The 25,049-nt window shown below is 40.4% G+C and overlaps 1 protein-coding gene across 1 annotated transcript in view; it reads right to left on the bottom strand.

The window, feature by feature from the left end:
- The window catches only part of TRUB1 (TruB pseudouridine (psi) synthase family member 1), a 30,573-nt gene extending 11,180 nt beyond the window's left edge, over positions 1-19,393 (bottom strand). The window contains exons 1-5 of the mRNA XM_006831379.1: positions 19,250-19,393; positions 18,739-18,883; positions 17,062-17,160; positions 15,540-15,595; positions 9,974-10,055 (exon numbers count right to left, since the gene is read on the bottom strand). Of these exons, the coding sequence (XP_006831442.1) occupies positions 9,974-10,055; positions 15,540-15,595; positions 17,062-17,160; positions 18,739-18,883; positions 19,250-19,393 (526 nt within the window). The remainder of the gene's footprint in view (positions 1-9,973; positions 10,056-15,539; positions 15,596-17,061; positions 17,161-18,738; positions 18,884-19,249) is intronic.
- Between the last annotated feature and the right edge of the window lie 5,656 nt (positions 19,394-25,049).

Here is a 25,049-nt window from a genome sequence, read left to right as displayed (position 1 = left end):
GTAAGGCATGAGGCTGTAAATCTTTACAAAAGTAGATTGCCACATCTGTCTTCCATGGATCAGCTGGTGGATTTGAACTGCTGACCTTTCAGTTAGTAGCCCAATGCTTAACCTATTACATCACCAGGGCTCTTTAAATTATGGTTTGCTATACCGATTCCTGGTGTGGGGCTGTAGGATAAGCACCACACCACAAGGTTGGTTTGAACTGTAAGGGAGGTGATTCAAACTCACCAGCTGCTCCTCAAAACCTGTACAGGGTCGCTATGAGTCGGAAATGACGCGATGGCACTTATCAACAACATATGAACTTGAAGGCACACAACAACAAACAAAACTACAAGGTTGTCTATTCAAACCCCTCACCACTCTTTGGAAATCATACACATGGATCGCTATGAGTTGGAATCAATTTGACTGCACTTAACAACAACATACAATAAGAAATCCTGGTAGCATTGTGAATTATGCATTGGACTGCTAACCTCAGGGTCAATAGTTCTAATCCACCAGTTGCTCTGGGGGGAAAGATGAGGCAATTGGCTCCTATAAAGACTTTCAACCTTGGAAACACTATATAGGGTTGCTGGGAATTAGCGCCAACTTGACAACACACAGCAGCCTACAGCAATTGGAAAGCACCCTGGTGGCATAAGGGGTTACGTGTTGAGCTGCTAACTGCAAGGTCAGCAGTTTAAATACACCAGAAACTCTGAGGAAGAAAGATAAGGCTTTCTGCTCCTATATAGATGTACAGGCTTGGGAACCCTACATAGGGTCGCTATGAGTCAGAACTGATTCAACAGCACACAACAACCACCAGCAGGCAGCAATGGAGTCCTGGTGTGCTACTGAAGGACAAACACTGAACTGCTAACCGCAAGGCTGGCAGTTCAAACCCACCAGCCACTCCTGGGAAGGCCTAACACGACTTAGCCAAATCGGACTAGACGACACTTAACAGGAAACAGCAATGGAAAGCCTTGGTAGCTCACTGGGCTAAGTAAGTAGTAGGCTGCTAAACAAAATATCAGAGGTTCAAACCCACAGCCTCTGAAACCCCAAGGAGCAATTTTACTCTATCCTACAGGGTCACGAGAAATTGGAATCGCCTCCACAGCAATGGGTGTGTATACAGCAATAAATATGAGTGAACTTCAGGCGACACACAAGGATGAACCTTAGAAACACAGGAAATAAAAGAATTCAGACTCAAAAGGACCTACACCTCACTTATCAACGATCTTACCAGTGCACATTTCACACTTACAAGTCAAAAAAGATACTCCCCAATTATTCTGCACATTATCAAGGTATATCGGGCAGTAAAGAAGACCAAGGTACATGGCAAGACTAACACTGACGGGGACAGCTAAGGTTGTAGGTCAGCTTGGCTGGGCCTTGAGTCTCAGTGATTTGGCAGTTAGGTAATGATGTAGCCATCTTCCACTTTGTGATCTGTGGTCATCTTCCATTTTTGCATCATGCTGATTTTAACAACCTGGTCTTTAGACCCTAACCATGTCAGTAAGCGAGGAATGGGTATATACTGCTTGAGTCCATTTAAATAAACTTCCAAAGCTGGCAAAATCATATGATAGCTTTGGAACTATAACCACAACGCTACAAGTTAAGAGTAGTAGTTATGTCTGAAAACAAGGGATGAAGTAGTGATTAGGATGGGGCATGAAGGGGAGGTTCTGGAAATCTTTTGCTGCATGAATGTCTGCTTTGTGATAAAACTCACTGAGCTGCAAATGTATGTTCACTTTTCTTTGTGTAATTCTTTACAATAAAAGTCTAAATACACACAAACACCACCACAAGAAGACTGATACCAAGCTACACTGACCTTGCTATATTCAGAACATGTGCCCTGTTTAAAATAAAAATTGAAACCCAATTCAACTCTAGAGCTTGCTAGAATGAAATAAATTAGTGAACTTTTCACTCTGTGACTTGATTAATCAAACAAAATGCTTAGCTACATATAAATGTTAGCAGATCAAGTGAAGCTATTTTAACCAAGAAAACGATCAGCCTCACTACTGTGGAACACAATATGTCATAGGTACGGCGGCCATTCAACACTCCTGGTGTGGTGCTGTAGGCTCAGCACTGGACTGCAAACCACAGGGTTGGCAGTTCACACCCACCAGCTGCTCCTCAGAAACCCTATGCAGGGCCGCTATGAGTCAGAACTGACTTGACAGCATTTAACAAGAACCCTGAACACTAACACATAAAGAGACTTCTGTTTGTTGTTATGGTTAATGTGCTGGACTGCAAAGATAGTTTGAATTGCAAGGTCGGCAGTTCAAGCTCACCAGCTCTGGCTCCTTGGAAACGCTGGTCACTATGGGTCATAACCGACTCAATGGCACTTAAACACAATTAGGAGACTGGATGCTGGATAGTCTAAAAGTAAATTAAGAGTCAGCAACTGACTCGATGGCACTTAACAACAAGAACAACATTAAATATGAAGGAAAAACCAGAGAGCCTACAGATAATTTGCAGTTGGTGAGATAACAATGCAGGTGAACTGACTACACCACCCTGTAATGATGGCATTCTAACTCGCGTATGTACTGTGAGCGTGGCTAGAAGCCCATCTCATTTATCTTAAAGGAGCGAAAGAAGGAATGGTGGAAAACTAAGATGGGCCCCAGTGAGCTCTGCTTTACTTCCAGATGAACAGCTTTCCCACTGTCATATATATTTTTTAATATGAACTCCAAAGGCACAGGAACATGAAAACCAGCATTTATTTCAACTGCTGAGAACTGTTTTAAAAAAAAAAAAAAATGAAATAGATAAACACAGCTAAAAATCTAACAAGACACTACCTCTGTTTTCTTTCTCATTTACCAGGAAAACAATAGTATCCTAAAACATTTAGCACTAAAATGTTTTTTTGGCAAGGGATCATTTAGAAGAAGAATTCTCAACATTAAAAAAAACCTGATTTATAAGAAAAGAGGCAATTATATCTTTATTAATAAACTCCTATCATCTCTTCAACATATGGTATTAAGAAAATGGATTATCCACATGTAAAATATTGAAGTTGAACTATCTTACATCATATACAAAAATTAACTCAAAATGGATCAAAGGTCTAAATTTTAAACGTAAAACCATACAATCTTAAGAGCGAAAGGAAAAATTTCAGCCTTAGATTTAAAAACAGTTTTAAAAAATCCAGTCAACAAAGGAAGAATCAGGTATATTTGATTTTATCAAAACTTGTATGTATCATAAGCCCACTCACTACTGTAAAAGCTTAAGAAAGGCTACCTACCCATATTAAAAGGTTCTATTAGTAGATATGGGAGGGAGGGGACGATGGAGCACAGGGTAGGGGATAGACACATCACAGTTCGGGTGTTGGGAGAGCAAAACACAAGAAAGGGGAAGGGGCTGGAAGAACAAGGAGACAGAACACTTAGGCAGGTTTGAAAGGGCTAAGTGGGACAGAGGTAAATAGTGATGTATGCTCAACCTTGAAACAACATGGTTCTGTGATACAGGGATCGAGGCATAGTAGAAAAGTATGAAATGTTAAGATGCTTGACTGTCTTATGAATATTGGTTTCCCTTGGCTATTATTGTAAAATACATACTTCAATGAGAGAGAAAGAAATATCTGGAAACATTATTATAGAAAGCTTGTAAGCCTGTCTTCAGCCTATAACTAATATAGTTTTTATTATATTATTATACAGCCAATAATAAAAGGGGTACTAGAACTTGCCCAGTGAAAAGAGGCTTCTTGAAGAGCCTTTATAGTGTATAAGACTTGATAGGTGGAATCTTGAGCCCCCTTCAGAACCATCTGAGGTGGGACATTCCCACTTAAAAGGACATGCAGACCAGCCTGGAGCAGAGTAACAGAAGATACTTCTTGAAAAAAAGACCAGCAGGAAAAATCCAAAACAAATATGGCAGTCTGACTGGCTACTACAAGAACAAGCAAGTTGTTCGCCGGGTGAGCCATCAAGGCAAGTAATCGAGTCCCTTCTAAACAAATCCCTCTCCAAGACTGAAACTCAAAAGGAACATATGAGCAGGCATGTAAGCTTTCTGGTGACCACAATGATCTATTGATGAGTGCAAGCGGGGAAGTGCAGCAATGAAGATATGGGCTGAGTTCGACCACGTTCCATAGACTCCCGTTGACCTGGAGATGAGAGAGAGAGAAGAAGGGCTGGTTGGTCTGAAGTGTGGTGAGACTTGGGGACTCCTGGGCCCATGGACAAGGGCATAGCCATGGAGGGCTAGAGCTGAGAGTGAAGTGTCCAGCTGATATGACATGAGGGGAGACGCACAAAAACCTCCAAACTTGCAGATAGTACCATTTGACCTAGCTCTGATGGCTAGATGATCAGAACTCAGATAGAGGAAGATAAAAAAATTCTGATGAAGGAAACAAGTATAAATTGCTACAATTTGATGAACTTGACTTATACTTATGGATGTAGTAGCTCAAAATACCAACTGAGAGGGAAGGAATCTTCACATCAAAGAATGCCCATCCCCTCTGTACAAAAGTTGATAGGGATGGGCAACTTAGACGTTGTTGTTGTTGCTGTTGTTAGGTGCCATCGAGTTGGTACTGACTCATAGCACAGCAGAACGAAACACTGACTGATCCTGGGCCAACTCACTACTGTTGCCACGCTTGAGTCCACTGATGCTGCCACTTGGCCAGTCCATCTTGTTGAGGGTCTCCCTCTTTTTCTCTGACCCTCCACCTTACCAAACATGATATCCTTCTCCAGAGACTGGTCCCTCCTGACAATATGTCTTAAGTATGAGAGATGAAGTTTGGCCATCTTGGCCTCCAAGGAGCACTCTGGCTGTACTTCTTCCAAAATGTATCTATTGGTTCTTTTGGCAGCTCATGGCACTTTCAATATTCTTCTCCAACACCCTTAACTAAAAAGCATCAATTCTTCTACGGCCTTCCTTATTCACTATACAGCTTTTGCATGCATATGAAGTTACTGAAAATACCATGGCTTGGGTCCAGTGCACCTTAGTCCTCAAGCTGACAGCTTTTCTCTTCAACACTTTTAAAGAGGTAGCCAATGTCTAAGTTCCACCACTCGTGTGTCAGTTTGTCGTACTGCGGTGGCTTGTGAGTTGATGTGATTATGAAAGCTATGCCACCAGTATTTTAAATACCAGCAGGGTCAACCATGGTGGACAGGTTTCAGGTGAACTTCCAGACAAAGACAAACTAGGAAGGAGTGACGAACTACTTCCGAATATTAAGTCACTGAAAACCTTAGGAATAGCAGAGAAACACTGTCAGATACAGTTCCAGAAAATGAGCCCCTCAGGATGGAAGGCACTCAAAATGCAACTGGGGAAGAGCTGCCTCCTCAAAGTAGAGATGACCATGATGACGCAAATGGAGTAAAGCCCATGGGAGAAAAGCCCTCGGGACCTTCATTTGCTGATGGGAAATGAAGAGAAACAGCTGTGAACATACATTGAAAATCGAACATGGAATATACGAAGTATGAATCTAGGAAAATTTGGAAGTTGTTAAAAATGAAATGGAATGCAAAACATCAATATCTTAAGGATTAGTGAACTGAAATTGACTGGTATTGGCCATTGTGAATCTGATGACCACATGGTTTACCATGCCAGAAACAACAAATTGAAGAGGAATGGTGTTACATTCATTGTCAAAAAGAACATATCCAGATCAGTAATGAGGTACAACGCTGTCTGTAATAGGATAATATACATGTGCCTGCAGGGAAGCCCAAGGAGCTCTTTTAGTGTAGTGGTTATGAGTCGGGCTGCCAACCTCAAGGTCAGCAGTTCAAAACTACCAGCTGTTCCACAAGACAAAGATGAGGCTTTCTGTTCCTGTAAAGATTTACAGCCTCGGAAACCCTGTACAGGGTGCTATGAGTCGGAACTGACTCCACAGCACATAACAACAAGAAACTACAACAGGGAAGCCCAGTTAATACCACTATTATTCAAATTTACACACCAATCACTAAAGCCAGTGAGGATGAAATAGAAGAATTCTACCAACTTCTTCAATCTGAAATTGACCAAACATGCAATCAAGATAGACTGATCATTACTGGTGATTGGAATGCAAAGGTTGGGAGCAAAGAGGAAGGATCAGTAGTTGGAAAATATGGCCTTGGTTATAGAAATGATGCTGGAGAACGCATGATAGAATTCTGCAAAACCAATTATTTGTTTATTTCAAATACCTTCTTTAGACAGAATAAGTGACAATTATACACATGGACCTCACCAGGTGGAATGCATAGAAATCAAATTGACTACATCTGTGGAAAAAGACAATGGAAAAGCACCATATCATCAGTCAAAACAAGGACAGGTGCAGACTGTGGAACAGACCATCAATTACTCACATGCAAATTCAAACTGAAGTTGAAGAAAATGAAAACAGGTCCACGAGAGCCAAAATATGACCTTGAATATATCCCACCTGAATTTAGAGATCATCTGAAGAACAGATTTGATACATGAAACACTATAGAGTGAAGACCAGAAGACTTGTGGGATGACATCAAGAACATCAAACATTTATTTTGACATTAGTTACCTAAAAAAAAAAAGGGGGGGGGGGGACGACACTATAAAGGCATGAAGTGACTGGCTTACAAGTTTTCAAGAGGGAGTTTAGTTTCAGAGTATATGGGGGAAGGTAGAATCCCCACTGAATAGTTTTCATCTCGTCTAGATGCTGCCACTTGGCCAGTAATTGTTACCACGACTAATTGAGACTCTCACAACTGTAAAGTAAAAGTTTTGTAACAAAAAGGGAAGCAGTAGTTAATCATACAGTCCAGGAACAGAGGACTCTAGGACCATCAAGGGAGAAGAGCATGAGCAGAATGTAGGACCCTATCCAGAGAATTAGTGACACCAGAGATGATGACTTGGAGAGACAGAACAGCTGAGGACTCTACTCTTGGAAAGAGAAAGGCTGTGTGCTGGCAGCCAGGAAGCAAGCTTGCAGAATGTGTCCTTTGGTTGTTTAAATGATTATATATTCCTGAGTGTTTTTATGTACATCCAAATAAAAAAATTTTTTTAAAGGAGAATAGAAACAAATACTGCTAAATGATAATGCACAAATACTGCAATGAAATGATGAGTATAAAACCGATGTTCTCCCAGGTAAATTATTACTCAATTCACAATAAAAACTTTAAAAAGAAACACTTATACGCATCAAAGAATTGCTACCAGTTGAGTAAAAAGACAACCCCAGAATGGGAGAAATATTTGTAAAGTATCTATCTGATAAAAGGTTTATAAGCCAGGATATGTATAAAACTCTTACAAATGAAACAACAAAGACAAGTAACTCAGTTTTAAAATAAGCCAGTATGTAGCAGTTCAAACCCACCAGCTGCTCCTCAGAAACCCTATATAAGGTTCGCTATGAGTCAGAACTGACTCAATGGCACTTAACAATAACAATAATATAATAATCAGTCCCACAGAGAATGGAAGAAAAATATGGAGAACTCAAATTCTTTAAAAAAAAATCAAACTGGAATAGTAGAGGACAGAATTCCTCTTGAGACCAGTGCCCCAGACCCTCTTTAACCTAGAACTGAACCTCTCTCCTGAGACCAGTTTAAGTGAAGCAGCAGATGGCACACAAAATAGAGAACAGTACCTGTAAGACCGGTGCCCTTCTCAACAACCATCAACATGAGGGACAAAGGTCAACAACATCTGAACTGCAAGGGGGCAGGCAGGCCGCAGGAAAACTAGAGCACCGCTCTGAGGACAGCACAATGAAGGAGACAGCTGACCACTATGTCCAATGGAACCAATGTCAATGACTTGGTGGAGAAATTGCCAAATGCTAATCTAGCATACTGCATAGATTTTCACTAAAAAACTCAATAAAATATTATTTTATAAAAGCGCCAAACCCATTCATTGACAGAGTTGATTCCAACTCATAGCAACTCTGCAGATCAAATTAGCACTACTCAGTGTTTCCAAGTCTAATTCTTTATGGAAGCAGGCCGCGACATCCTTCTCCCATGGAGCGCTTAGTGGGTTCCAACAGCCAACCTTCTAGTTAGCAGCTAAGTGCATATCCACGACACCACCATGGCTCCTATTAAAAACAGGCTTTGAGTACACTTTGAAAAAAAAGTGTGTGATTTTTCGAATATAAAACTGATGATATGCTCTGTACCCCTTCATTCAATTTATAGTAAAAAGGGGAAGAAAAGGGGACAAAGGACTTGAATAGGCCTTTTCCCAAAGACACACAAATGGACAATAAGCACATGAAAAGATGAATGACATCAAATAATCATTAGGAAAATGCCAGTCAAAACCACAATGAGCTACTACTTCACAACCACTGACATAGCCAGAATTTATTTTTTTAATTTTTAAAAAGGAAAACAACAAATGTTGGCAAGCATGTGGGAATGTACAATGCTGTAGGCACTGTGGTATGCAAATTTGGTGGTTCCTCGAAAAACTAAACTTAGAAACTATCCAGTGTCCTAGCAATCCACTCCGAGGTATATACCCAAAAGAACGGCTAGCTGGGCCTCAAACAGGTACTTGCATTGGCATGTTCAGAGCAGCATTACTCACAACAGCCAAAAGGTGGAAACAACCCAAATGTCCATCAACTGGTGAATGGACGAACAAAACGTCACGGAATCCTGGTGTGGCACTGTTAGAAAAACACTGAACTGTTAACCACAGGATCAGCGGCTCTAACTAGTCCCTCCTTGGAAACCCTATACAAGATTGCTGAGTTGGAACCAACTCAATGGCACTCAACAACAAGAAGTAAAGGAACAGTATTTTACCATTAAAAGAAATGAAGTCCTGGTAAGCATTACAACATGGATGAACCCTGGAACATGCTAGATGAAATAAACCAGACACAGAAGAACAAATACTGTAAGATTTCCCACCTAGATAAAATATCTAGAATAGGATAAATTCACAGACATAGCAGGTTAAGTGTTTACTAAGGACTGAAGGCAGGAGGGAGTGGGGAGCTATCATTTAATGGGTATAGGGTTTTTGTTTGGGGTGATAAAAAGATTTTGGAAATAGTGGTAATGGTTATATGACAAATACTGTGACTGAAATTAATGCTATTTAATTATACATGAAAACATCAACATAGCAAATTTTAAGCTATCCATTGATCAAAATAAAAAAACTCATAGAAAATAAGCAAGCTGGTGTACCTTGGGTCATGGGGAAGGCTGTGTATATTAGGGAGGCTGGCAAAACAATGATGAAGACAGGTGAAGACACAGAGGAACGCAAAGTTGAAAGGCAATTAGAAGGTCCCAGATGGAGACAATGTGGAACAAAACTCTCAGAAAGAGACTGCAGAAACCTAAGACTACGGCCCTCAGCCACCTTTCAGGTCTGGAATGGAACGTACTTCATGGCCCAATTTTCAACCAATTGGTGAATATGTACATGGGGGGACAGCAACACTACTGAGGTGTGCTCACCATGGATGAGATTACCCATTCAAGATCAAACAGGCAAGATTTACCTGAAGACCAGGTTCAGAGGGCTGGGAAAGAGGGTGCAACGGAAATAAGCACAGGGAGGAAGGGGGATAACTGTTGGTACATGAAGAGTTTGCAGTCACTGAAATGAAACAAAGTGTGTGATTTGCTGGATGTGATTTGTTGGACTTATACATGAAAACATATTGGTAATGTTTTCATGTATATAACACTGATGATCTGTTCTGTAAACCTTCACTCAATTCACAATAAAGTTTCTAAATAAATTATATGATAAACAACTTTCAATCTTCTTAATCAAAAGAAATAAATGGAAATCTAAAATCACTGGTTATATCAGATAAAGAGATTTTCAATTTCTGAATTCACAGGAACTTTCATTACGTTAAAAAGGAAGACTATATATTAGGTGAATGTCATACCATAAGGCTTTTCTTCCGTTATTTTCCCTGTAGAATCTAGTGTATCAGTAGCTTTTCCCAGCTCTCCAATGGCAATATACCTCTAAAGAAAACCGAGAAAGAAAAATTGGCCATAAAGTAAACAAAACAGTTGAACAATGAAGTTTATATAAAATTTTGCTAGTACAACCAACATGATACAAAATGAAGGCAAAAATAAGAGATGGCAATTATATGTTTTGATATGCAGGAAGTATCTGTGCAAGCTTAGAAACATTAAGAAGCTACCCACACAAGCCAACATGAAAGAAATACCAGATTTTATTGAAAAAAGACAGCTTATAACCACTTATCTTAAACAAGTCTTTGAAAACCAATTTTATACAAGGCAGTTTTGCTTTTTAATAAAAATTCTCAAATAGACTCGAGTAGAGAGAACAATACAAGTCGTTCTGTTAGCGTAGTGGTTACGAATCAGGCTGTTAACCTTCAGGGTCAGCAGTTCGAAACTATCAGCTGTTCCGTGGGAGAAAGAGCCGGCTTTGTGCTCTCGTAAAGATTTCCAGCCTCGGAAACCCTGTACAGGGTCGCTATGAGTCAGAATCGACTCCACGGCACATAACAACAACAACAACAGAGAGAACAATACAGTAAACCCAGACTCAAGTTTGACCATACATGATTAAAATACAAAACTAAATCAACATACAATTCCTTACATGAAATAACACAAATGTTAGTAAGCACTAAATCATGCACACAAGCAAAATTTAATATGTAAAAACTGAGCAAGCTAATCCAGCAAAATACAAAACTACTAAGAGGGAGCATACTTAACTAGTATATGTGTTCCCTTAATAAAGAGAAATGGACACTTCTTAAACTCTCTTCAAGGAAAAAAGTCAATTCTAAGAACTGATCATCACTCACACATGAAACATTTCACTCTTAGCTACTGGTCGTAACCAACTCGAGAGCACTCAACAACAACTCAACTGAGGAGTGGCTTACTTATCTCAACTTATAATACTTATTTTTTTCATTACACACTTTTGGTCAAATTCAGATTTATTTGGTGTTATCACATGAAGCAGGAAGGAGTACTGGTGGCTCAATGGTTAAGTCTAGACTCCAAACCGAAAGATCAACAGTTCAAATCCACCACCTGCTCTGCAAGAGAAAGTTGTGGCAGTCTGCTTCCGAAAACATTACAGCCTAGGAAACCCCATGGGGATATTCATAGGATTGCTAGGTCAGAAAAGACTTGACGGCAATGGCTTGTCACACAAAGAAGTGAGAGAAAAAAAACAGGTTCTACTGAAAATAATCTGTACTGATGGTTAGTTCAAAGAACTTTGCAAAATAATAATGATAAACCCATTATGCTAGTGAAGCGAACAATGGCAAAAATGAAAAAAAAAGAAAACTCCAATCCCTACAAACGTGCAGACATCTGTGGTGCTGGGGGAGATAAAAGCATTGGATCACAAAGTCGGTCTGAACCACAAGGTTAATGGTTCAAACTCACCAGCCGTTCCTTGGAAACCCTACACAGGGTTGCTGAGTGAGAACCAAATCAACGGCACTTAACAACGAGTGCCTTTTAATAAAATCACCCTCAAATTGTATTGTTGTTGTTAAGTGCCGTCGAGTCGGATCCGACCCATAGCAACCCTATACAGGGTTTCCGAGGAGCGACTGGTAAGCCTGAACTGCCGACCTTGCAGTTCAGATGGCTGTGCAGCCTGGCGCCACACCAGGAATGCAGACTTATTATTATTGAGTTTTACAGTATGTGGCGGTGGTGGTGGTCATGTGCCGTGGAGTCAGAACCAACTCGTAGCGACCCTGTACAGGGTTTCTGAGGCTATAAATCTTTAAGGGAGCAGAAAACCCCCGTAAAGATCATCTTTCTACCACGGAACTGTTAACCTTAAGGTTCGCAGCCCGATTCATAACACTTTTACAACACAAAGGGAAAAAATGTGCATTTGAAATTCAGTTAATATTGACAATACTTAGTTTGTGGTAACTAAACATCGTATGAGACACTTGCTTTACTCCTGTCTTTCGAGGCAATCACCTCAATTACACAGTAAGTAAGAGAAGTCTAGCAGAACAGGTGGGAAGGGCACAGATCGAGCTGCAAACTGGTTGGGTTTGAATCCTGCCTCCACCAGAGCTGAAAAAAGAGGTTAAGTTGGTCTCTCCTAAAAGAGCTTCATTTTTTTTTTATCTTAAAATGGGGATAACAGTACCTCAGGAAAAGCAGCGTAGAGTTTAGAACACTGTTCATTAAAAGAAAACAGACTGCCTCATAGGAACAGTGACTCATCTGGTTACTCTTGAGCTCCCAGAAGGAGCAATAATGTGACAAAATGTCTTCTTTTTGCCTTCAAAAAGAAGACATTCATAGTTGCATAAGAAAAACACAATGCAATCCTGTATATTGTGTCTTGAAATGTTCAAACCAACCAAGAGGTGCCTCACCCCAGGAGACCTCTCACTCTGCTTCTGAGAGGTCAGTCATGAACATCCTATGGAGACATTCGACTCTGCACACAGGGGGCCCTCAGGAGTCAGAATCCAATGGACCATAACCAAGGGGGCAGTTGTTGTTAAGTGCCATGGAGTCGGTTCCAACTCATAGCAACACTGTATAGATAGGGTTACTGAGGAGTCAACTGATAAGCTTGAACTACTGACCTTGTAGTTCAAATGGACCTTGCAGTCTAGCGCGTTAACCCACAGCACCACACCAGGTGCTACCCAACTGTTCCCAGAAACCTTAACAAGCCCATTTGCAAATAATGTTCACTCAAGTCTTAAGATTTCTTCCAGTGGTAAAAACAAAATCTATAACCAATATTTATGAACACTTTGAAAGTACTTTTGATAAAAATTTAATCTTCAACACACTTAAAGGTAAAATCTTAAATGGTTTAATTCTTTCAGAGTGAAAGCATGAGAAATACAAATAGCTAATAAGACAGTAACAGCTATTGCTGCGATGTGCCGCACCCAGAACTAGGTTTCTGTAACAAGATGCACCTGGGATTTCCAAACTCTGTTTGCGTCATCTGAGGATCAGCGATTTCACAGTATGACACTCAGTTTCCCTAGCTGAATACCAAAATGGTGACAAATAAAACTGAAACCAAAGTCAATGATAGCTTTACATTTTCAGTCATCAAACTTCTGGAAATAAAACTTTCAAATAACAGATAATGTGTGTGTGTAGTTTTCAGGGGGAAAAATACAGAAATACTATTCCAATGAACTCAACATTTTTATCTTGGTGGTAAACACTAATATTACATAATGCAAATATATGTATTTTTGTTATTATCATAAAGTAATTTATTCACTGAAAAGATTCTGGAAAATAGCTAATAATATGAAAAAAAATTAAAACCATCATAATTCTATAGCAAAGCTACCATTTTCTATTTTGGAGTTTAGAATCAAATATTAAGCAACTGCTTAATAAAACTGCTGGAAAAAAGAATCTAAACGCTGTATATTTAAACACAATGTACAGATTTACTACATAATACTCTAATTTTTTTCATTCTAATAAAACTTTCATTCTGTTGTTTTATCACCATCTTATTGATTGCGGAGTGAACCATGTTTCACGTATCTAAGGCAATTAATCGTTTCTAAGTAAACAGCACAATACTTTATACCAACGGGTGACTAAAATGGAGATGTTACATGCATTTTCACGCCAGTGTTTTTCATTCTTAAGTTAACTTGGATCACTGCCACTCAGAGTGTGGTCCCCAGGCTAGAACCAGTACAGGGCAAGATCTTTCTTTTTAAAAAAGGGGATATTTTTCTAGCAATTTGACATTGCATTAACAAATTCATTATATTTCACAAAAGTCATCAACCTGGCTGGAATGAATTGGATATTTTCTATAATAGGTTTTTCACCAGATTGTTTTAGAAGAAAATTTTAGATAAAATTTGATTATTCTGCCAACTATTTATATTCCACTTAGAACAATGGTTTAAAAATCTTTTTTTTTTTTTTTTTTTATTTAATCCAGGAACTTGATGAAATTCTTCTCTATCTGTGGGCCTCAATCTTCCTTCCACAGGCATTTTCACGGCTCCTGACCTCAGCTTTTACAACCAGCACCTACCTGTGGTAGAGATGTAGGATAAATACTTGACTGCTATCCAAAAGGTTGGTAGTTCAAACCCACCGGCACTCCTTCGTTATTGTTGTTAAGTGCCACTGGGCTGGTTCCAACTCAGAGACCCTGTATAGAGTTTTCAAGGAGCAGGTGGTGAGTTTGAACTACTGACCTTGCAACAACAGAAACAATGATCAGAAATTACAGTGCAGTGGGTTCTGTAAAATAAGCACTGGACTGCAAACAAGGTTGGAGGTTCGAGGCCCCTAGTCACTTGATAGGTGGAGAAGTAAGAGATGATGAGCCCTTCTGCACCCACAAAGCTGTACAGCCTTGAAAACCCTATAAGGGTTGCTATAATTCAGAACCAACCCGCTGGCAGACAACCACCACCACTAATGAGAATACAGATAGTTTTCTGTCTTTTGGAACTTGAAAGATCTGAGTAGTGATGCAGTAGTTCTCATAAGGACGAACTGAGAGGCCCACAGAGGTTGAGCCCTGTGCCATCTTGACTTCTGTTTCAGTGCTGAGGAGAACTAACTCACTGATACCAGCACCATCTCAGGTCTAATGTTTCTCCTGCCTCCGTATAGCTTTTTCTTTCTCCCTTATTAAAGGCCTTTAAAAAGGGATTTTTAAAATTTATTCATGATTATTGTCTGAGATTAAAAAATATATACATACAGCTTACCATTTTAAAAAGTTCCACTTTGTAATAAGCCATTTTAACTATTCACCCGAGGGCAGTAGAATTCTCACTTTCCATGTAGAAAATAAAAGTTTGATCCCAGGTCAATGCCCCTCAAGGGCAGCCACCACTATCCTGTCAGTGGAGACTTGTGTGATACTGAACACATGTCAGAGGAGTTTCCAGACAAAGACTAGGAAGAAAGGTCTGGCAACCTAGTGCCAAAAAAAACTATGGGGCCAACTTGACAGCTGCTAACAACAACCATTCAACAAATCACGTTTATAAAATGGTACCGTTGCTACAAAATTAAAAAAAAAAAATTGCCAAGAGAGTTAACGATCTTTAAGTTCCCTCTCAGATAATTATATGGAAAAAATATGTAATACTTTTTAAAACATTAACACTGTAGAATTTTTGTTTCTAGGACTCAAACTTATTTTTCAATGAAGAATTTTTAATTTATAGTCTTAATACGAGGGGGCTTCAAAAAAGTTCATGAAAAAATAGAATGAAGAGATAATGGAATTTTTCCATGACCTTTGAAAGCCCCCTTGTATTTTTTAATCTCAAATATCAGAATTAGAGATGCTGTGATTAATACTCAGGAATAATGGTACTTGTTCATGCAAGTGAAAGTTTATTTCGTAACTGACTTAAAACCCAATATACAGGCCATGAAGGAAAACATTTTCCAAAATTAGGAAAAACATTAAATGTTTTATAAGTCCGGACATTCTAGTACTCTTACCTTGGTCCCTGACAGCATATTGGTCAACATTTTTGTTCCCCTTCCAACTCCAACCACTACAAGTCAGAGAAAGAAATATTTATGATACTATTACATAACCTGTGTTTTAAAAATATCTGCATTTTTAAAAACCATAATTTCCTGGCATATACAACATTTAGTTGGAAAGAGCATATTTTTAACATAATTTGAAGACTCCTATTGCTCCAATCGATTGAACTTATCATGCAACTGAGAATTCTGGAGAGAGAGGGTAAAGGAGAGGACATATTTTCATCCATTCTCAATATGCTAAACATGGTAGAAATCTCAACTCAGCCAATTAGACAATGAAAACTTTTTGGACAATCTCAGGAAACTCACTGGAATTTTATAACAGCATCAGTGAAAAAAAAAACAGCACAATTAACCAGTTTGAGTGTCTGACATGAAAAAGGTTTTTGACAGAGTTCATTATTAAACAAAGCAAAAGCTATCATCACAGCTAGTGAACCATTTAAAGGTGATTAGTGCCCAGCAGCAAACCATCAAGAAAACATAACAAATCAACCTAATACAAAGAATAAGCAGGAAAAAAGTGGAAATGTGGAGAAATATGCTGAGCTACACCAAGTCTAAAGTACAATGGCCCACTTGTCTCTTCAAGTTCTAAGATTAGTTAGCCTTCATCACCACATTGTTTTCCATCTGCTCTGTGGAAAACAATCACTCAACAGCAAGCAAATTTGTGTAAAAACTGGAAGTATTTACCATCAATGGGCACAATTGTGTATAAGAAAAAATTAATAAACTATAACTACTCAAAGTTCAGAATCACAAGAAGAAACAGAGGAAATGGCAAAATGATTGGCGATGAAGGAATTACCATCAATATTTATAATCATTACCATTCTGAAAGTTTATCACATTATCAGTGAATTTAATAGAGCTAAATTTAAAAGTGTTTATTTACTCTCAAGTAATTCTTACCAACCTGAGTTAATAAAATCTACAGTTTTACAAAAAAAGATTATTATTTCTCACTTTCTTCACTAGTCATATCCTTTTCAAAACCTTGCTCACATATAAATACAGCTACTTCTTGTAGGTTCGTTTATCTTGAACCATTGAAGTTTCTATATGTGCGAAGTTTGTGAAAAAATACCAATGTCTTTTAATTCTATTTTCCCAAAATCTTTCTGAAACCACCTTTTAATGGTAACATAGATCAAGCAGTATGAAATAGTCCCAGTAGACTGCAAATGCAGCTCTGGTAGTGCAGTGGTTATGAGTCAGGCTGCTAACCTCAAGGTCAACAGTTTGAAACTACCAGTTGTTCCATGGGAAAGATGAGGCTTCCTGCTCTCGTAAAGATTTACAGCCTCGGAAATCCTATACAGGGTTGCTATGAGTCAGAACCGACGCCATGGCACACAGCCACCATCCCCAGACTGCAAACGGCACCGCTCTAGCCAGCCTATCTGGTTCAGTATCTTTCTGATATTAGTGGCTGTTACAGAAAACTTCTGGTCATCTCTCTTACCCAGAACTCCTTTGGCCGCACTGTCTAGAGTTCCGCCATGCCCAATTTTGAAAGTCTGCTTTTTCCTCTTGTTGCATTTTGGAAGAGGCATCCCAGCTTCTGAGAGTAATTAGAAGGAAAAACGCAATTACCAACACAAATTAATAGGAGCTCCAGAAATATAAAAGGGGATGGGGTAGATAATTCAAAACATATTCTACTAACTAGACACAGTAAGCTTATACCATTAACAAAGAAATGGTATTCCCAAAACAGTTGTCTAAGAAACTAGAAAGAAGTATTCTTTAAAACTGGGCAAATTCACTTGCACAAAATAGCAGCAGCCCAGTCCTGCAGCAATCTCAAGTCTGGGCACTAAAGAGAACCATGCTGGTGCTCACTGCCATCCAATAATTCCAACTCACGGCAACTCCTCCAGCAGACAGCTCCACACTTCACCCTAGCAGCTCATCAGACCTGTATTTCCAGGAGTCTCTGGATGGGTTCAAACACTAAACCTTTTTGGCTGCCTGTCAAGTGTTTGTTAGCCCCAGCCAAGAAAATCCTGTGTAGTAGAGTTCGCCTCTGAAGCACATTCGGTTGCCATGAGTCAGAAGCAACTGGATGGGCAATGGGCTTGGTTTTTATCAAGGTTAATTATCACGTTTGGCATTTTTTTTATAAGTCGACAGCTTGCCATAGGACAGTGTCAGAAGTTCGTTGCTGTACTGATTTAACGGAAGGCAGTACAGGACCAAACTTGTGAGAGCCCTGATTGAATGCCTAGCTAAATGGTTCTTTCACCAAAGGGTGCAGAAATAACTATGCTAGGAGCTCAGTTCACACACTGTATCATTCACCTTCATGCCATTATAGGATAGTTTATTGGGGATGTTTACTAAACCTGTGGTTGCTTGAGGTCACTGCCTGAAATGAAATGATCTGTTAGGTGGATGAACTATCTGTCCCTTCAAATTTTTCTACTTTTTTGCCAGTATACATGAAGAAACAAAAGAAGGCTCTTGGTATTCCTCAAATTGGGAGTCCACAGACTTACGCAAAACCATCTAGGGTTACTGTTTAAAAATGTAATTTCCTAAAAAGATTTCAGATCTCCACAACCAGAATCTCTGGGAGGTAGGGATTCACAATCTTCATTTTTACAAGAGACCCCCATCCCCCAACTAGTTATGCCCACGAAAATGTGAACAACACGGTATTAAGTCATGGCTAAATAAATAATCCTCTTAATTTTCAACATTTTTGTTTTTAATGCATCTTTGGGGGTACTGACTCAATACTTCCTCTCTATGGGGTTCTTTCACATGCACCAAACAAAAGGCTCCTGAGAGATCAGATAATAGAAAACTGGTCTGCACGTAGAAGTTTGTGGAGTTGTGTTTTGGGTTTGTTTTTTGTTTTGTTTTGTTTTGGTGTGTGTGTATGTGGTTTGTTTTTGTTTTTTTTCTTTTCTTTCCTTCCCCCGTGAGAGTGACAACTGCAAACTACAGGCCTTCACATCAGACCAAGTTCGAGCCCGAAATGCCCTATATTTCAGTCCAAAGTTAATTCAGGGGTCGTCTCCCTTTCCCCTTCCTTTAAGCTTTGAGCCACGAGCGTCGCCATAAGCCCGTGTGCTCTCTGAGGCCTTCCCTGGGCAGCGAAGCCTCGGCCTGGCCCCCACCCAGGCTTCAGTACCTGCCAGCAGCTTCTCCTTCAGCCGATTCAGCAGCTCGGCTGAAGTGGGCCCTTTGGGCTTGTGAACGGCGAACACGCCGTTCAGGGACAGCAGCTTATTAGCCATAGCGGACTTGGCGTCCCCGCCTTCCGATCCCGCCGCGGCCTCGGTGGCAGCCGTCGCGGCTGCAGTCTTAGTCACCGCAGAAGCGGCAGCAGTCGCGGTGGCAGCCTTCGCCGCAGGGGCAGGGGTCCCGATAGAAGCCTTCGCCGCAGGGGCCGGAAGGGCGATCGAAGTCTTCGCCGCAGAAGCCGCGGTCTCGGTCGTTGTCTTCGCCGCAGAAGCCGCGGTCTCGGTCGCAGCCTCCGCCGAAGGGGCCAAAGTCGCAGTCTCAGGCTCTGCCTCCGCCGAAGCGGCCGCAATTTCGGCCTTAGCCTCGGCCGTCGCGGCTTCAGTCTCAACGGTAGCTTCAGCCGTCGCGGCTGCAGCCGTCGCGGTCGCTGTTTCAGTCGCAGCCGAAGCTGTAGCTGCCGCTGCTTCGGCCGTCGCGGCTGCAGCCGTCGCTGGAGAGATCGCAGCCGTTGCTGCGGCTGTTCCTGAGTTTTCAAGGACTGGAGTTGTATCTGTTTCCAAAGACAAAGACGACGACGCCATAGCTGTCTCGGCAGCCGCCATACTTTCGTGGCCTAGTCCTCTGTTTAATTTTTGAGGCACACGCTGATGACGCAACAAAGAGAGCGCCTAACATTCCCCCACACACCGTCGTTTCCCATAAATCGAAGCTGTCTGACGGACGGGGTCGCAGAGGCTTGTGGGAGTTGTAGTCCATGGATTTACATAACTGGCTAAGCGTTACGGGACTCTGGTAACTCATTTGCTTCTTACTGGGTTTGGTTCCTCAGAAGAAATTTGGAGTCACATCTTAAACTGCCAACCAGAACACCAATATACAAGTCTGTATATTTTTAGGAGCGTGAAGGGGGAATCTCCTCACACTCCCCTACTCCAAACTGATGTTGTTGCTGTTAAGTACCTTGGAGTCGGTTCCGACTCATAGTGACCCTGCACAGAGTTTCTGAGGCTGTAAATCTGTACGGGAGCAGAAAGCCTCATCTCCCGGGGAACCGCTGGTAGTTTCGAACTGCTGACCTTGAGGTTGGCAGCCCGTCTCATAACCATTGCACTACCAGAGCTGTCCAAAAGGATAGGGCCCAGCATACAAGCATAGAAAATTGAAAACACTAATTTTTGCAGCTGCTTGTAAAGAATAACTGCTTTATTCAATGTATCGTGCTTCTAGATTCAAAATTCAGAATTAAAATGCACCTATCACATAGTCTAATATATCTCGTTAAGTGCCGTAGAGTGGTTCTGACTTGGGGACACTGGATACAGTTTCGGAAGCTGTAAATCTTGGAGAGAGCAGAAAGCTTCATCTTTCTCCCACGGACCAGCTGGGGACCTGAACACTTGACCTTCTGGCTCGAAGTCCTGTGTTTATCCTACAGAGCCACTGGGCTCTATTGTTTGCTTGCAGGTAAGTGCCCTCCAGGGGGCTCCAACTCATAGCGACCTTAAGACAACAGAATGAAACACTTCCAAACCTTGTGCCATCTTCACAATTGTTACACTTGAATTTATTGCTGCTACCACTTGGTCAATTCATTCCCTTGGAGGGAGGAGTTTCCTCTTTTTTTTTAACTGACCCTACACTTCACCAAGCATAATGTTGTTTACCAGGGACTTGTCTGAAGTATGAGAGACAAAGGCTTCCTCCCCTGGCTTCTAAGGAGCATTCTGGCTGTACTACTTCTACCACAGATTTGTTTGTTCTTCTGGTAGTTCATGGTACTTCCAATAGTTTTCTCCAGCACCGTAATTAAAATGCATCTATTCTTCTACAGTTGGTCTTTTTCATTGTCCAACTCTCATATACATATGAGGCTATTGAAAATATCATGGTTGGGGTCAGACTCACTTTAGTCCTCAGACTGATATCTTTGCTCTTGAACACTTTAAAGGTCTTTGCATCAGATTTCCCCAATGCAGTATGTTGTTTAATTTCTTGACTCTTACTTTCATGAGTGTTGATTGTGGATCCAAACAAAAGGAAGTCTTTGACAACTTAAACTTTACTCTGTTTATCATGATGTCATATATTGGTACAGTGGTAAGGATTTTTGTTTTTTCTACATTGAGGAGCAATCGATAATGAAGATTGTAGTTTTTGATCTTCATCAGTAAGTATTTTTAAGACCTCTTTGATTTCAACAAGCAAGGTTATGTCGTCGGCATATCGCAGGTTGTTAATAAGTTTTCCTCCAATCCTGATGCCATGTTCTCCTTTATACAATCCCCACATTCTATGGGAAGTTGCTGTTACCTGCTGTCTAGTCACTTAAGATTCACAGTAATCCTGTATAGGGTTTCTGAGGAGCCACTGACCTTGCAGTTAGCAGTCCAGTGCTTATCCTGTAACCACACCAGGACTTCCTATTGGGAGTAAGTAAATTAATTAAAAGCCTTAAAATTATTAAGAATAATATGTGGGTGGAGCAGGGGTGTACCAGAGGCATCAAAATAAGCCCCAGTGATTTGCCATTGGAATGACTATGGATGGTGTCCTGGTGTGGTGCTGTGGGTGAATGTGCTGGACTCGCAAAGTCAGTTTGAACAGCAAGGTCTGTGGTTCAAGCTCACCATCCAACATCAGAAACCCTATACAGGGTCATTATGGGTTGGAACCGACTTGACAGCACTTAACAACAACAATTATGGATGGTCAGTGAAAAAAATGAAGACCCCCCCCCCCAACAAGATGAATTGGTACAGTGGCAGCAATAATGGATTTAAACATGACAACTAAGATGGTGCAGGACTTGGCAGCCTTTCCTTCTGTGGTTCATAAGGTCACCATGAGTAGGCATGAACTCAATCGCACCTAACAACAGCAGCAACAGGACCTAAGATTTTATTTTGGGAATTTGAAGAACTTGTATTCATATTGCTTATTACCGATTTGAAGAATTTGTGCTTATTTGCATATCCCTAAGTAAATGAATACAAATTCTTCAAATCCCCAAATAAACTGTTAGGTCATCTTGTTGTTGTTAGGTACCATCCAGTGGTTCAGATTCATAGTGATCCTGTGAACAGCAGAAGGAAACACTGCCAAGTCCTCCACCGTCTTCACAATTGTTATGTTTGAATCCCTTATTGCTGTCACTCTGTCAATCCATCTTGTTCGAGGACTTCCTTGTTTTCATTAACTCCATGGTCACATCAATGGTAAACCACTTGCGCCTACTGTGATGTCCCTCATGTGCCCTAGCCTGCACCCCTATTGTGGTGGTGGTTATGTGCCATGGAGTCAGTTCTAACTCATAACCACCCTGCACAGGGTTTCCAGGGTCATACATCTTCGCTGGAGCAGAATGCCTCATCGTTCTCCCACGTAACAGCTGGTAGTTTCAAACTGCTGATCTTGAGGTTATCAGCCTGACTCATAACCAACTATGCTACGAGAGCGCCTTACCAGAGCACCCCTATTGTGGTGGTGGTGGTTGTTATGTGCTGTGGAGTCGGTTCTGACTCATAGCGACCCTGCCCAGGATTTCTGAGGCTATAAAACTTTACAGGAGCAGAAAGCCTCATCTTTCTCCCATAGAACAGCTGATAGTTTCAAACTGCTGACCCTGAGGTCAGCAACCCGATTAGGAGCTCTGGTAGCGTAGTGGTTACGAATCGGGCTGCGAACCTTAAGATCAGTGGTTCGAAACTACCAGCTGCTCCACGGGAGAAAGATGAGGCTTTCTACTCCCGTAAAGATTTACACCCTCGGAAACCCTGTACAGGGTCGCTATGGGTCGGAACCGACTCGATGGCACTTAACAACAACAACAACACTACCAAAGCTCCTTCACTCCTATTGTAGTTCTTAATAACTATAAGGTTTTTAATTCTTTTATGGATTGCTTGTTGTTGTTGTTGTTAGGTGCCGTCCTGACGTTATAGCAGCCTTACTCACAATAGAACGAAACACTGCTAGGGCCTGCAACATCCTCACAATCTTTGTGATGCTTTGAGCTCATTGTGGCTGCCATTGTGCCAGTCCATCTCATTAGAGGTCTTCTGCTTTTTGTTCAAAAATCTGTTATTTCAATATTACATTAACATCTGGGAAGAGTGTAATCCTGGTGTGGCGCTGTAGGATAAGTACTGGACTTCTCTTCTATTCACAAGGTCAGCAGATCAAACCTACCAGCCACTCCTCGGAAACCCTGTGCAAGGTAGCTGTGAGTCAAAACAGTCTTGACCGCACTTAGCAGCAACAAATAGTCTAATAATCACTCCTCCAGGGATGTTTGCAGAGCCCTGGTGTGGCACTGCAGGGTAATGCACTGGACTGCAAGGTTGGATTGAACTGCAAGGTCAGAAGTGACTCATTTGCATTTTTGCATAGGAATCCAAGAGACAATGGTCCAGATTAAAAACATGGACACACTATGAGACTCACCAAATCACATAATGCCTGAGCTACACTTTCTTGACATTTTGTTCCATTAAGTTATACCAATACTTTTTTATGATGTTGTCAAACTATGTTCATCCAAATAAATTAATGTTCCTATCACAGCTGACTCATTGGACAGTAACAGCTAGCTCACCTGCTAATGAATTGGCCAGCTCCCATGACCTGTCTATGAAAACCTACATAGTGCATTTATTTTCACATTCATAAGTAAAAAGAAGCAGTAGACTCTGCCTCCCCTGTTTCTGTTTCGCTGTTTCATCCTGGGACATCAGGACAAAGCAAATATAAAAACGTTAAAGGGCAAGGAGCTGGAAAAGAGGGCACATGCCGCAGAAGGCTCTGGGATGATAGTTATAGTTTCTGATATATGTAATAAGAGTCCTGGTGTGGTGCTATAGGATAAGCACCACAAAGTCAGTTTGAACTGTAAAGTCAGTGGTTCAAACTTACCAGCTCTCTTTGAAATCCTATACAGGGTCACTCTGAGTCAGAACCAACTTGATAGTGCTTAACAACAACAATAATAACAATCCTGACATTCGTTTGGTTTTTAGGTCCAAAACAGATCTCTGTAATTACTCCAGAAATCTCACAGCATTCATTCAAAGAGCATAATTGATTCCCTACAACCCTTTCAGTGTTATCAAGGGGCATTCACGGCATTTAATAAATTCTCGGATGAAACATATATACACTGATAAATATTGAATTTCTGTTATGCTTCATTAATAATATAAATACAGAATTTAATGTACTTTAAATATATGTGATTATGTAAGTTAAAAAATACAATCAACAGACTACTCTAAAATTGATCAAATTTTGTCTTTAATGTTGCCTAAATAACACAGTAGATCCGTTTGCTTTTTTTGTGATTTGGCATTCATTGTTACAATAAGTATTTATTTTTCGCTTGCTGTATGCTAGGCATCTAAAATAACTTTCATATTGAACACTGCTGTAATATAGTCATTTATAAACAGCTTGGAGAAAGTGTTGTATCAATTTTTAAGTAGACTCTTAGGATTTCTAATATTTAAAGTCGTCTGTACTTACTTTCCAAAGATAATGTACAAATTGTCTCTGTTGATTAATCTACACTATCATATAATCCAAAATCAAACCCACTGTGGCTGAGTCGATTCCAACGCACAGAGATGATAAAGAACAGATTGGCGCTACCTCATAGGGTTTCCAAGGCCATAAATCTTTATAGAAACAGATTGAAACATCTTTCTTTATTCCACCAACTGGTGGGCTTAACTACCATTTTATTCAGCTGATGAGCGCTGTAAAGACTGCACCACGAGGGCACCTTCTAAGTTGGGGAAATGTCATTCTGTGACTTCGTTTCCTTTAAACCTTTAATAATGGCCTCCATGTGAAGAAAGGTTTAAGGTTGGTCTCTGAAACACAGAAATTGGACGTTTTCTAGTCTAGGGCTGAATGAAAAGCCTCAGATTTAGCAAGGACAATGCCTGGAAGCTACTGGAAGGAGACAATTTTACCCTCTCTCATTTATTATCTCTAAATCCTGAAGGCTTCATCCTTTCCTGTGACTACTTAATTGAATTTAGAAAAGCATGATCATCCTTTTTAATATTTTAAAGGTTTTTAAATGTAAGATTGATTTTTTTTTTTTTTTTTGGCCTTCAGAAGGGTTGGATAAATTCCTCCTAATCTGTAATTCAATATCTATTCCACATTTTTTTTAAAAAATCTGAATGTGTTGGCCAAGTTATATATTAAAAAAATAATAGTATGTTCTTGTTTTTGGAGCCAAGGCATATCTGGCTA

Source organism: Chrysochloris asiatica, unplaced genomic scaffold (assembly GCF_000296735.1).
Source record: "Chrysochloris asiatica unplaced genomic scaffold, ChrAsi1.0 scaffold00003, whole genome shotgun sequence".
In the NCBI taxonomy this organism is placed as follows: Eukaryota; Metazoa; Chordata; class Mammalia; order Afrosoricida; family Chrysochloridae; genus Chrysochloris; species Chrysochloris asiatica.
The sequence above is the reverse complement of the archived record's forward strand: the minus strand, read 5'-3'. Positions and strand labels throughout refer to the sequence as shown.